Raw genomic sequence first — 14,879 nt, forward strand, 5'->3', positions numbered from 1 at the left:
TGGGCATTAAGTTCTTTGATCCGAATGAAGAGAGAAAACACATAGGAAGAGGGGAACGCAGGCAGTAATATGTAGTATAGTTGACTAGTTTCCTAAGCTATGAATTATGGTGGCAGAGACCACATGTGATAAACAAAGAGTTAAGATGCAGTGGCCGTGTACTCATTTAGTTTCCCATTTTTTTTAATTACAGTCGGTAAAGAGATGGAGGAGAAATGAGGAAGAAGATGGCAATTTGACCAAAAGGGAGGAGGGAGGTTAAATTACCATATTAACCCTGCTTTTAATAGTCAACTAACAGAATTATTAACGGAGGACTTAATTGAGTAAAATCATCAAAGTCCGGGACTTAATTGAGTACAAAAAGTCACTTAAAGGAGGACTTTTTTTTTTCCTCAAAAAAAACTCTATGATTCATATATAATAGTCAGTGAAATTTTCTCTATAATTGAAAAAGAAAACAATTTTATTTATTTATTTTAACTACAACCTAACATATCTGATCTATAGTATCCATTCTGTTTGGAATGGTAACAATAATACCATCAAACCACAAAATACTTTCCACAATTTTTCTTTGTTTCAAACAGAGAATTGTTGCTAATTGCAAGAAGCCCAAACTTGATCTAATTCATCCATATTGATTATCAATGGTTAAGAGTGCCTGTTATGCCTTCCTTCTCTTTGCATAAGGAGCATCAACATCATGCGAGAAGCGGCATTTGGAGCCATTCCAGCATCCTTTTGACGTATTGAAAAACTTGCAAGGAGGCTTATCTCCCACAGATTCATGTTCCCTTTTAGATATGGGCACACTGGAGGAGCATTGAGCTCGGGACAATGGGTCGCCACCTACATATATGTTCCCATATTCATCAATCACTTTCTTTGCATGCCAACCTTGTTATAAACATAATATAGGTTAAATGTGGGAGTAACCCCAGCCAAGCTGACTAAGGATATAAATTAGTAATTACAAGGTCACTGAGTTCAAATCTCAGCCTAGCTTCTTGGTTTGAGCCGGCCAACTATGAACAACTTAGGCTTAAGGATGGAAATAGGCCGAGCCGAGCTGAACCGCTTTAAAGAATTAGGCCTGGGCATGGGCCTGAGTCTATATGTACGTAGCATAAGTGCCTAACTAAGCTTTAATTAGGCTAGGTCATAGGCCCCTACGACTCCCTACGAGGGGTCTGACCTATTCCCATCCTTACTGGCTAGGTTGGTTTATCCATTTGTGATTCTTTGCTGACTATATATGGTCATAAAGCGGAGTTTATCTGGTGCATACCCTCGAGTTGTGGCTGCAGATTTCTCTCGTAACCCCGCAAAAAATTATAGTTTAAATGTAAAAGGAGTTGATGAAGGAAAAATACCAGCAGCCATATTTGGCATTCCTGCATGGGGGAGTGCTATGAGTTCAGGCTTTCTTTCAGCCATGCTGGGCTTTGGTATTTCCTCAGTTGCAAGAAGGCTTGAAGCTAGTAGCACTTTCATCTCCTTCTCAACCAATTGTGGGTTGCTTAGAAACATGGTCAGGAGATCAGGATCTATCAAATCAATTTGCGCACTCCGGACAACTGTAACTATGGCAGCAATTAATTCAGGATCAAGTTTCAATCCTCCATATCCTGGTATGATAGGATTTCCATGGATTGATGTGCTAAGTGGCTGTGAAGAAGCACAGATTTCGCAAGGAGGTAGCACTTCTCCCTCCTCTAGTTCTATTTCTTCTATTGGAACTAGGGGCACGTGAAAAATGCACCTGTCATCCAGGGATTGGTCCTCCAAATCCAACCCAACAGAAGGACTGTATGGGTATGGAAGAAATTTGGGTTAGGATAAAAGTAAAGTAATGAAGATTGTTATAAGATCACAATAATTAAGTCTAATATATACTTTCTCTGTTCATAACTATTTTCCCAACCTACTGAAGGTTAAAGAGTCAACAGACTATTTTTCCCAACCTACTGAAGGTTAAAGAGTCAATAGTTGCCTCCACTGAGGCTCGAATCCACTTCCATCATCTATGTGGGAGTGTAAACTGGTACACCGAGTACCACTAGACCACAAGGTCTTTGGCATGTTTATGTATTATATAGTCTCATGTACTAATATATTTCAATGTATTCTGATCCTTCATTCTCTGCACTATACACTTCTCTTATTAACTTCAACAAATTATAGAGATTAGAGATGAAGAGGATAACTTACTTGGGAGGAATTATGGAGTAAGGATGAACATACACCTCTTCTGCTACACCCTTTTGCCTTTGGTTTTGGACTCCTAACTCCACACTTTCCTCCCCAGCAGCAATAAACAAATTATCAGGCATGGCCGGGGAGAGCTGCAAAGTTGAACATATATAAGAGAAATTAATATTTTATGGAACTAATTTAACATAAAAGAAAGACAAAGGGCCAACTTACTTTGGGAGGGCATTTCCATTGAATAAGTTGTTTTTGTACCTGTTAAGAAACATGCATGGATTCTTTATATATATTATTTCGAAAAGAGTAAATATATATGTATATGCTGATATAAGAAGAGAGAAGGAATTATAGCCTAAATACATTAGATTTGCCCTTGTTTTCAAACCCTAGACTAAATAATGTTCCTTTTCATAAAAAATAGGAAGAATTTTTTGTTTTTTTTTTTAATTTTTAAATAAGCTCACTATTGGATTAAAACTAAGGTTAAACAATTAGCATAATATATGTAAATTAGCAAAGTATAAAGTTCATGAAATAATGTTCTTTGTCTCATTTTTCTGGAAAGTGTAATTTTTGATCAATCTCATTGTAAAAAGAATATGTGTTAGTTTCTTCAATATCATACAATTTGAGTAGCTAGCATTAGTATAAAACTTTTACTAAAATTTCCCCTTTTATGCTTATGTTAGTATAATGCATGTTTCCTTGTGCTAAAACAACTTCATTCATTTTCTTTCTCAATTTGAAGAAGTTTGTTTCTCCCCAACATAAATTCAAATGCCTAAACTATGATCTTTTGATTTTGCTTATGTTGGTATTAATAAAAAAAAATAAAAAAATAAAAAAAGCCAAATTAAATTGAAGGCCAAACCAAGTCTACTAACTCATAAAAATTAACTTAAGATAATGGACTCATCTAGAAAATAAATTAAATCCTACAAATTATATTTGAGTCTATGTCTAGGAGAGGGAAGAAGACAAAAACCACAGCCAGAAACTGGAATCTTTACACCACACAGATCAGACTTGCACTCAAAAAATGTCACTCTCACTTTCTTTGAATTGTCTAACTACAACTACTTGTAGTCACCTTATTTTCTCCCATTTTTCTTTATCTTCTTGACTAAGGTAGAGTCTCCACTAACGACTTTCAAAAATTTTGATTATTAACAACAAGTAGTAAGATCAATTTTTTTTTTTACTTGAGTTATCATTAAAAAAAAAAAAAACTTGTACTCTATAATTTTTTTTCCCTTTTAAGCTATATTGCTTAACATAAAATCCCCTCATGATTTTATTTAAGCTATATTGCTTAACATAAAATCCCCTCATGATTTTATGTCATTTTTATTGCTTAACATAAAATCCCCTCATGATTTTATGTCATTTTCACTTCCACACACAAAAGAAATCATACTCCCTACAACATATATCCATTAGGGCATTTTTTAGATTTTTGTGGCCATGATATCCATACACGAAGATCTAGATCTGACAAACAAAAGCACAATAATTTTTAAAGATAAAGAATCCAAAATCACAAAAACAAACAATCAACACTGAGTTTTATCATAACAAAATAAAAGATCAATTTTTTTTTTTACTTGAGTTATCATTAAAAAAAAAAAACTTGTACTCTATAATTTTTTTTCCCTTTAAGCTATATTGCTTAACATAAAATCCCCTCATGATTTTATTTAAGCTATATTGCTTAACATAAAATCCCCTCATGATTTTATGTCATTTTTATTGCTTAACATAAAATCCCCTCATGATTTTATGTCATTTTCACTTCCACACACAAAAGAAATCATACTCCCTACAACATATATCCATTAGGGCATCTTTTAGATTTTTGTTGCCATGATATCCATACACGAAGATCTAGATCTGACAAACAAAAGCACAATAATCTTTGAAGATAAAAAATCGAAAATCACAAAAACAAACAATCAACACTGAGTATAATTTCAAAAGCTAAGCACGATTCAACTTTAATTAAATTAATTAATCAACAAAAATCTAGATAGTTTTACTTGATGAAATTTGTTGTCGGGACCCCATGAACCTCGGTTGTGTTTCTCCATTTCCTTCCTCGATCGGATCTTCCCAGACAAACCCTCCATTTTCTTGAGAAAAGCAAAACAAAAACCAAGAAGAATTCGTTAATTAGTCTTTGCTTTAGAAAAACTTTAAAAAAAAAAAAAACTATGTTTCAAGTGAGCTGATTAAGGTGATGATATGTATATGATAGCAAATGGAACGAAACTGTGTTTATGGTTTAACAGCTACTTGAGGATCGATCACTTCAGCTATTCCAACTTAATGTGACTAGCCTGGGAGTTGATGGTCTTAATTTGGTCTTAGAATTCATGTAAAGATTTAGTGAGGTCCATATAGATGATTGAATTCATTAATTTTAATAAACAATAATAGTAAATATATATGTATTCCTAATAATAGTAATTTGTTAAATTATTAGCAATAATAGTAAACATTAATTACTTCCATATATGAATATATATTATATAGTAATAGTTATTATATATTAATTACTATAATTCTATTTTATTACATTACTATATTTGTTTTTATTAATATAAGCATATTGAATTTTATTCAATTTGTTAAATTATTAGCAATTTATTAAATTTTTGTTAATTTTAACGTATTTTTATTTAATCTTTGCACATAAATCATAATTTGATATTTATAATGGAATAATTCACCTAATAACAAAATTAGCTACTCAATAATTAACGCGTTTTTCACTATACACTGATTTTTTTATTTATATTTCTTATGTACACTTTTGTAAACTAAATGTGCTTTAGTGTAATACGTAGTAATATTTTACTAACCTCGCTCTTATGGGACCACTTGTTTATGTTGTACTATCAATTTGAAAAATAATATTTGTAATTCCAATAAAGGTACATCATAATATCATTAAAGTTATTTTACTCTTCCGTTGTAAAAGCATATGTCACGAGAAACAGTTGTTGGTGTTGTACTATATATATACCTTTTTTTTTGAAGTGTAGTAGGTAGTTCCAATATAAATGTATTTATGTAGTCATTGTAGTGCTTGACTTGCTTTCGATTATGATAAGATTATGCATATATTTCTAATAAGATTATGATAATAATAAATTACTTGGTTCTTAAGATCAGAGTTCGATAATAATTTTCAAAAGATAGTCTGGTCAAAGTAGGTCGACCTGTCACATGGAATGCTTAATTTTCGATGAGGTTTTGCTAACCAGGGTGCAAAACTCACAAATTAGGGTTCAAGTAACCCTAATTCACCCCTTGCAGGTTGACGGGTCCCACCAGTTAGACAAATATGCTTAACTTTTTAAAAAAAATGAAAAAGTAATAATTAAAATCATGATTCGTAAATCTATACAATATATAAAAGTAAAATTCTCTTCCCAAATTTTTCCGCTCAATCTTTTGTTAATATTAATTACATAATTTATTGATAAAATAAATAATAAAGCTTAATTGGTAAAAAAAATTGTTATATAGAAATTAAATAATATCATTGTTTCTAATAATAAATCTACACCAATAAGGAAATAATCATTTATTTTATCCTTTGCAAATTCACGTTAATAACATTAATAGTACGTTATTAACACTGCAATAATTATAATATCTTAAGAATATGCTAGGGAATCACGACCTAACAATTGATATATAAACAATAAATATAGAATATATTCATTCTTAAATGGTGTCAATTAAAAATATCAATAAATAAAATAGGATAAGGAATGAAAATCAATTTTGAGAAAATATATTTAATATTTAATAATTGTACAATATTTTTTTGAGTACATTGTACAATATTTAATATTTAATAAATTTAGTACACTGTAATAAATTAATTAATTTATATTCTATTAATATTAATTCTATTATCTTATTATTAATCTATATCTATATCTATACTATATATAAAAGTAAAATCCTCCACCCAAATTTTCCCACTCAAACTTTTGTTAATATTAATTACATAATTTATTGGTAAAATAATTAATAAAGCTTAATTGGTAAGAAAATGTTATATGAAAATTAATTAGTATCTATTAATTGGTAATATTATATTGTTTCTAATTTCACAAATTATGCTTAATTCTCCCGTCCGACATAAATTATATCGTAATTCTCACGGTAATAGCGTAATTCACGGTAATATACTTTCTAGATTCACGGTAATCGCATTATTATATAATTATAAATATAAATATTACACACTCACATACCTTTTTTTTAAGTGTAATAGTTGGTTTCAATAAAAATGTATTTATGTAGTCATTGTTGTGCGTGACTTAGCTTTCGATTATGATAAGACTATGCATTTATTTCAAATAAGATTTTGATAATAAATTACTTGATTCTTAAAAGTTCAATAACAATAATTTTCAAATGTCTAAATATAGTCATGTCAAAGCGAATGGACTCGTAACATGACATGCTTACTTGTTTTTTATGAGTTTTAGCCAATCAGATCGCAAAACTCACAAGCTAGGGTTTGAGTAACCCTAACCCACCCTTTGCAGGTTGGCGAGTCCCGTGAGTTAGACAAATATTCTTTAACTTAAAAAAAAGAAGAAGTAATAGTCCGTAATTAAAATTATGATAACATAAAATTATTACATTGCCTAAATCGAGAAGGCGTCATGATTTTAACACCGACATAATCTAAATTAAATTTAGTAAATCTCTAAATTTAACGTAATAAATCTTCGAATCCCAAACGGATTGAGACAATAACGCGTTGGGACACAACATTCTTTCCCTATATAAGAGCCGCCAACCGTGCTTTCTTTGTTCAATTCGTTGCATATATATACACGTTGGCTATTAATTGAGTAATTATTTGCTCAAATTCAACTAATTATAACTCAATTCTTCAATTGCACTATATAACATTAAATGTTATAATTTACATAATTGTATATTGATTTAAATATTCTTAACATATTATAGTAAATATATTACGTGCAACGTATGAGCGAAAATACTAGTAAAAATAAAATTATCAGATAACCTAAATCGAGAAGTTGCGTCATGATTTTAACACCGAATCTATATTCATAAATTTCGAATTATTTCCATAATCTAAATTAAATTTAGTAAATCTCAAAATTTAACGTAATAAAAATCCGAATCCCATCCAAAGGATTGCAACAATAAGACTATGCATTTATTTCAAATAAGATTTTGATAATAAATTACTTGATTCTTAAGAGTTCAATAACAATAATTTTCAAATGTCTAAATATAGTCCTGTCAAAGCGGATGGACCTGTAACATGACATGCTTACTTGTTTTTTATGAGTTTTTGCCAATCAGATCGCAAAACTCGCAAGCTAGGGTTCTAGTAACCCTAACCCTGCAGGTTGGTGCCGACAAATATGCTTTAACTTTAAAAAAAAATGAAAAAGTAATACTCCGTAATTAATTATGATAAACATAAAATTATTACATTGCCTAAATCGACAAAGCGTCATGATTTTAACACCCACATAATCTAAATTAAATTTCGTAAATCTCAAAATTTAACGTTATAAAAATCCGAATCCCATCCAAACGGACACAACATTTCTTCCCTATATAAGAGCCGCCAAACCATGATTTCTTTCTTCAATTCGTTGCGGCAAAACTGTAATTTGTGAGCTTCAACTTTCTTGCGAGACAAGCAATGGCGGCGTTTCTGACCGAGATCGTGGAGAGCCTCAAGCTTCGCATGTTCAGGTGGAGAGAGACGATGTTGTTGGACCGCTTTTCCAAATGCGGCGTTCTCATCTTCCGGATGAAGCGGACTACTTTCTCTTCTATTTTCGAGGAATCCGATGTGCAGCTTTTCGATCTGGTTTCGCACTTGGAGCACTTGCAACGGGTGATCTACGCCGCCGTTGTCGCCACGGGGTTCTTTGCCCCGGAAACGGTGCCGTTTTTGGCGGAGGCGGTTTCGGATTGCTTGAGAACTAGGTTTAATGTGTGTCAGGAAACCTTGTTTTTTCTCGGGAAATCCAAGGTTGTTGTCGTTGTTGATGTTGAGGCGAAAAGGGTTAGGGGGAAAAGGGGTTTTCGAATGTCGAACCGACACAATCGTTTGTATGAAGAATTGTTGTGCTATAAGGGTGGTGAAGATAAAGAAGGCGAAGATGAAGAAAGGGGTGTGATGATTACTGTGAATGAAGTTGAGGGGGAGATGGAGAAGGGTTCTGATGAGAAAACGTTGATGGTGGATGTGTTTGGAGATTACTATGATCATGATTGTGCGGAGATTATATTTTCTATGATGAATTCTCTGAGCAAGACATCAGATTTTCTTAGACAAGGCTGTGTTATTTCTGATGAGTTTCAAGAATTTGTAGAAGTGAAAGGTGGATTGAAGATGGAGTGAAGGGGTAGTTTCTGATCATATCAGATAAACTTTCTTCATCCAATTTTAGGAAACTTGTAATTTTTGTTGTGTTTACTGCATTAATGGTCAGTAAGAAACCAATGTCTTTATTGAAATTGATTTGTTCCATAGGGAACAATGGATGAACAAATCAATTTCAACAAATTAAGACATTGGTTTCTGTTATGATATGTATGTTCCATTGTTGAAATTGATGTTATGATATGTTCGATTGTTGAAATTGATGTTATGATATGTTACTGTCCTTTCAATTTTTAATACCGATTTATTTGTACTGTTGATTACTGCTCTGCTGGTGGATAAGATTCTAGTTGTTGCATTAATATAATGAAGAATAAATTTCATTTATGATCTCGTGACTCTTATACATTAATCATAATTGATCCTATTACAATTTTCTAATTAGGTATATGAATATGTAATTTGTATCACATTTGGTCATGTCATTCAATTTTTCGGCCAACTATTGCCGGAAGTGCTACTTTCGGCAATAGTTGACCGGAAAGTTGGATGGCAGGAACAATTGTGATAAAAATTAGATAGTCATGCACCTAATTAGTAAATTTTAATAGTCTGACCAAATGTGATTAATGTATAACAGTCGGGTGACCAAAAGTAAAATTTTCTCTATAATGAAAAAAAATCTGTTTTTTTTTTCTTAACTACAATCTAACAAATTTATAGTATCCATTTCAAAACAGTGATAACAACAAACTACAAAGTACTTTGACAATTTTTCTTTGTTTCAAACAGAGAATTGTTGCTAATTGCAAGACGGCCAAACTTAATCTAATTCATCCATTTTGATTATCAAGGGTTAAAAGTTAATGAAAAATAACAAGAACATAGGACGGGTAAGGTTTTTTTTTTTTTTTTTTGGGAGATAATGGGACGGGTAAGTTAATTATTAAGAACTTAAATTTTTTAATAATTATAAAATTAATTATGTATATATCTTTTTACTAAAATTCTCAACAATTGATAAAACTTAATGGGCTACTGCATGTTGATGGGATGTTTCTTCTTTTTCTCCAACTTTTGCTGGGCACTTGACAGCAGTTTTTGGAAGAGTACGTATATATATAGAAATTAGATTGATGTATTTCTGTTGCCAATAAATAAATAAATAAATTATAGATCTTTTGCAAGGTCTGAAATCAATATATTTTTAGTTACAATGGTTGGTGGATGATGAAGCTTTTGAGTTCAACAACTTGTCTTTATGGTAAAGCAAAGAATGCTTTTGCAGGTGTAACAAGACAGTGAATATATAATGATTGAAAAGATTACTTTATTGTGACAAAAAGGATTACCATTTTTGTAAGGCTCCTTAACCTAAACCCATGTAGATTCCTTGTTGACACAAAGGACTTTCCTATTATATTCTGAAGACATTGAAAAATCTATCTGTCTTCCCATAATGTTCCATTCTCAACTACATGAAAAGTCACAAACCTGAAAATTCCACTTTCTGATCAACTACTTTTCATTACAAGGGAATCATTCATATAATTCATAAATCTGGGTACCTCTCATTCCTCAGGATTAATGTCTGGGCAGGTGATGATTTCCAGCATCTTACATACCCTCACATTATTCATCTGTTTTATATTATATATTCCTTCAAAATCTAAAAATCATTCAAGAATTTCAATGCTGTCTTTTGCTGCAATAACAGGTCTGCTGCATGGAGCTGCGGATCAACCTGGACTGCGCGGCATGTTGCAGGAAGATGAAGAGAGTCCTTTTGAGAATGAAAGGTATTTCTTTTACCACTGCACTTACCACTACGCATATATAGCGCGCTCTGATATCACTTGTTAGAATCAAAAACTTACAAATATGCCAAAAGTTATAACTAGTAGTAAATTAAAGGCTCAACTTTATTTATTTAATTTATACCACCACAATTTCGAGGGGCAGGCTGCTGGACTTGACCCTTTAAACCTCTACCGTACCCAACAAATCCCTTAACTATATATACTTTAAATTTGAGTATTTGACCATAAATGATCCCTTAACCGTACTATTGATTTTGTTCTAGACTTGGTCTTCTAGTGAGATGGGCAAATTGGGTTCATAAACTTAGGTTCCATCATTAGTGGGGATATAAAGAACAGGTTGATGCATAAGTCAATTCGGACCAAACTACTAATAAGTCTCTGCTCCAAATTTGATGCGATATGATTATATTCTTTGTTTCAACACACCCTTAATTAAATACACATACAAATCTAGTGACGCGATTATGCTAACTAATTTTTACTTTCTTACCCTCAAATTTAACGCTTATTAAACAAATATTTAACCTGAGAACCAAATATGGAACAAAATCAATAGTCATGAGTTAATGGTACAAATTGTTAAAGATCAATACTCAATGAATCATTAGTCATTACTGGAATTAACTCATATATAAAATATCAATGTGTAATTTCACTATTATTCGCTTAAAGGTTTAGTTGATATTGAACACATTCATCAATTTGCACTACTGTTTCAGTTTGAGAACTAACTGAGAATTTATTTTTCCCTCCTTGTGAAGAAATAGAGCAGCACATGATAGAGAGGCAAAGCTGCAGAGTGAGTGTTTGTGGCAGATTTGATCCTGGAGATGTAGCTATAAAGATCAGGAAGAAAATGAACCGCAGGGTTGAGATTCTTGATGTTCAGATATTCACCAACCGCGATGGCCAACCCGAATAAAACTAGTAAGAAAAATCGCGAATCGCGACAGAAAAATTCCCAGAAAGCATATAACATATTCTCATGCAGGGCTGTCACCTCAAAGCATTCCCAGTGAGGGAAAATATAATGCTGCAGTATTTGTTACAGTGACAGACAAACAGGAATTACATAGTACTCCATAGTTGTTAAGGTAAAGGTTTATGATCTTCTGTGTTTTTTTTCTTAGGTGTATGCATTTGTAGAGACTAGGAAAGGAGGGCAGTCTTATGCAGAAGCAACGTAACAGAAGACTGGTGATTTAGTTTTCCTCTAGATGTAGATGCAATCATGTATAATTATGATTGGATTTTATCAGTTCTTTGATTTATGAATCTTTCATATCTAATAATATGGAACAATTTTAAATTTAAATTGTAATTATTAAAGTGTGGAGTGTTGATCACTCAACTAGTAATGAAAGCATTCAAACCATTGCAGGGAAATTACAAGTTGGTGAGAATTTTGGTTGAAGTTGAAAAAAAAAAAAAAAAATTCCCTTCCCAAGTTTGATTTTCTATGTTGTCTATAAATAAAATTGGTGATTTGACAAAGATGATATTAAATAAATAAAAAAATGTGAGGTCGATGAAAATAATCAAAACGGACCATTCAAAAAAAATAAAAATGGGGTTTTGCCAATTACCCCATACTCTGGTTGTTGAGGTTCAAACCTTAGTATCTTCTCTCAAATACGGTCTACTAAACCAGTGAGCAAAACTAGTTTAGACAATTTGTCCATTATAACTATTTGCATAGAAGGATGTATGATGCAAATTGAAAGACTAGTTTATATATAGCTATGGCTATCGAGCACAGAATCACAACAAATATTTGATAAATAAGATTTCAAATTACCTTATGTTGGTAAAAAAAAAAAATCATATTTGATTTTTTTGGTTTGGGCTTGTGTTAAGTTTTTCATTTTTGGATATATTGAATTGTACTTTTATGAACTGTGCTTTATTTCTAAAGTGGATTGTTATGGATTTTTCTTGATTGAGGCTTGTGTGTTTTCATTATTAATTGTTTTAGTCGTTTTTTAGGTATGTAGACACATTCTGCTGTTACTTAAGGTGGATTTGTATTGATTCTTTTTGATGCTGCTGTTACTTAAGGTGGATTTGTATTGATTCTTTTTGATGGGGCTTTGGGTTTCTTTCATCATTATTTGTTCCATTTGTTGTTGATATATTGAATAGAGATAATTTGACACACTGCGGTAAATAAAGTGATTTGTGTATGATGTTCAGTGGTTTCAAGTGTTCGTTTAGTTTTTATTATATATTATATATTGTTCTTAGTATCTCTTGCTTTTCGTGTTTAATTTTCTCTTTAAAATTCGTGGGAATTTTAATTTAGTTTTTCTTTGTTTGTTTGTTTGTTATTTTTTTGTTTTGTTTTTAATATAGTGAACTTTGGGTACACAATATGCTTCAATGTAACGTGAATCCCTATTTGATTTTTTTGGTTTGGGCTTGTGTTAAGTTTTTCATTTTTGGATATATTGAATTGTATTTTTATGAACTGTGCTTTATTTCTAAAGTGGATTGTTATGGATTTTTCTTGTTGAGGCTTGTGTGTTTTAATATTAATTGTTTTAGTCGTTTTTTAGGTATGTAGACACATTCTGTTGTTACTTAAGGTGGATTTGTATTGATTCTTTTTGATGGGGCTTTGGGTTTCTTTCATCATTATTTGTTCCATTTGTTGTTGATATATTGAATTGAGATCATTTGACACACTGCGGTAATAAAGTGATTTGTGTATGATGTTCAGTGGTTTCAAGTGTTCGTTTAGTTTTTATTATATATTATATATTGTTCTTAGTATCTCTTGCTTTTCGTGTTTAATTTTCTCTTTAAAATTCGTGGGAATTTTAATTTAGTTTTTCTTTGTTTGTTTGTTTGTTATTTTTTTGTTTTGTTTTTAATATAGTGAATTTTGGGTACACAATATGCTTCAATGTAACGTGAATCCCTATTTGATTTTTTTGGTTTGGGCTTGTGTTAAGTTTTTCATTTTTGGATATATTGAATTGTATTTTTATGAACTGTGCTTTATTTCTAAAGTGGATTGTTATGGATTTTTCTTGATTGAGGCTTGTGTGTTTTCATATTAATTGTTTTAGTCGTTTTTTAGGTATGTAGACACATTCTACTGTTACTTAAGGTGGAATTGTATTGATTCTTCTTGATGGGGCTTTGGGTTTCTTTCATCATTATTTGTTCCATTTGTTGTTGATATATTGAATTGAGATAATTTGACACACTGCGGTAAATAAAGTGATTTGTGTATGATGTTCAGTGGTTTCAAGTGTTCGTTTAGTTTTTATTATATATTATATATTGTTCTTAGTATCTCTTGCTTTTCGTGTTTAATTTTCTCTTTAAAATTCGTGGGAATTTTAATTTAGTTTTTCTTTGTTTGTTTGTTTGTTATTTTTTTGTTTTGTTTTTAATATAGTGAATTTTGGGTACACAATATGCTTCAATGTAACGTGAATCCCTATTTGATTTTTTTGGTTTGGGCTTGTGTTAAGTTTTTCATTTTTGGATATATTGAATTGTATTTTTATGAACTGTGCTTTATTTCTAAAGTGGATTGTTATGGATTTTTCTTGTTGAGGCTTGTGTGTTTTAATATTAATTGTTTTAGTCGTTTTTTAGGTATGTAGACACATTCTGTTGTTACTTAAGGTGGATTTGTATTGATTCTTTTTGATGGGGCTTTGGGTTTCTTTCATCATTATTTGTTCCATTTGTTGTTGATATATTGAATAGAGATAATTTGACACACTGCGGTAAATAAAGTGATTTGTGTATGATGTTCAGTGGTTTCAAGTGTTCGTTTAGTTTTTATTATATATTATATATTGTTCTTAGTATCTCTTGCTTTTCGTGTTTAATTTTCTCTTTAAAATTCGTGGGAATTTTAATTTAGTTTTTCTTTGTTTGTTTGTTTGTTATTTTTTTGTTTTGTTTTTAATATAGTGAACTTTGGGTACACAATATGCTTCAATGTAACGTGAATCCCTATTTGATTTTTTTGGTTTGGGCTTGTGTTAAGTTTTTCATTTTTGGATATATTGAATTGTATTTTTATGAACTGTGCTTTATTTCTAAAGTGGATTGTTATGGATTTTTCTTGTTGAGGCTTGTGTGTTTTAATATTAATTGTTTTAGTCGTTTTTTAGGTATGTAGACACATTCTGTTGTTACTTAAGGTGGATTTGTATTGATTCTTTTTGATGGGGCTTTGGGTTTCTTTCATCATTATTTGTTCCATTTGTTGTTGATATATTGAATTGAGATCATTTGACACACTGCGGTAATAAAGTGATTTGTGTATGATGTTCAGTGGTTTCAAGTGTTCGTTTAGTTTTTATTATATATTATATATTGTTCTTAGTATCTCTTGCTTTTCGTGTTTAATTTTCTCTTTAAAATTCGTGGGAATTTTAATTTAGGTTTTCTTTGTTTGTTTGTTTGTTATTTTT

General features: G+C 31.1%; 1 protein-coding gene across 1 annotated transcript; it reads right to left on the reverse strand.

Moving 5' to 3' along the window:
* Positions 1 to 667: 667 nt before the first annotated feature.
* On the reverse strand, positions 668 to 2,336 carry LOC116004735 (zinc finger CCCH domain-containing protein 6-like). Its single transcript, XM_031244897.1, has 3 exons — positions 2,215 to 2,336; positions 1,377 to 1,810; positions 668 to 900 (listed from the first exon to the last, which is right to left on the reverse strand). Exons 1-3 carry the CDS (start codon positions 2,334 to 2,336, stop codon positions 668 to 670), a joined length of 789 nt encoding a protein of 262 aa, XP_031100757.1.
* Between the last annotated feature and the right edge of the window lie 12,543 nt (positions 2,337 to 14,879).

Source organism: Ipomoea triloba, chromosome 14 (assembly GCF_003576645.1).
Source record: "Ipomoea triloba cultivar NCNSP0323 chromosome 14, ASM357664v1".
Classification (NCBI taxonomy): Eukaryota; Viridiplantae; Streptophyta; class Magnoliopsida; order Solanales; family Convolvulaceae; genus Ipomoea; species Ipomoea triloba.

Coding starts and splice junctions, on each gene's coding strand:
- LOC116004735 (XM_031244897.1), bottom strand. CDS start 2,336: ATGCCTGATAATTTGTTTATTGCTGCTGGGGAGGAAAGTGTGGAGTTA. Junction 1,811..2,214: donor TACTCCATAATTCCTCCCAA/GTAAGTTATCCT, acceptor ATACCCATACAG/TCCTTCTGTTGGGTTGGATT. Junction 901..1,376: donor AATGCCAAATATGGCTGCTG/GTATTTTTCCTT, acceptor GTTTATAACAAG/GTTGGCATGCAAAGAAAGTG.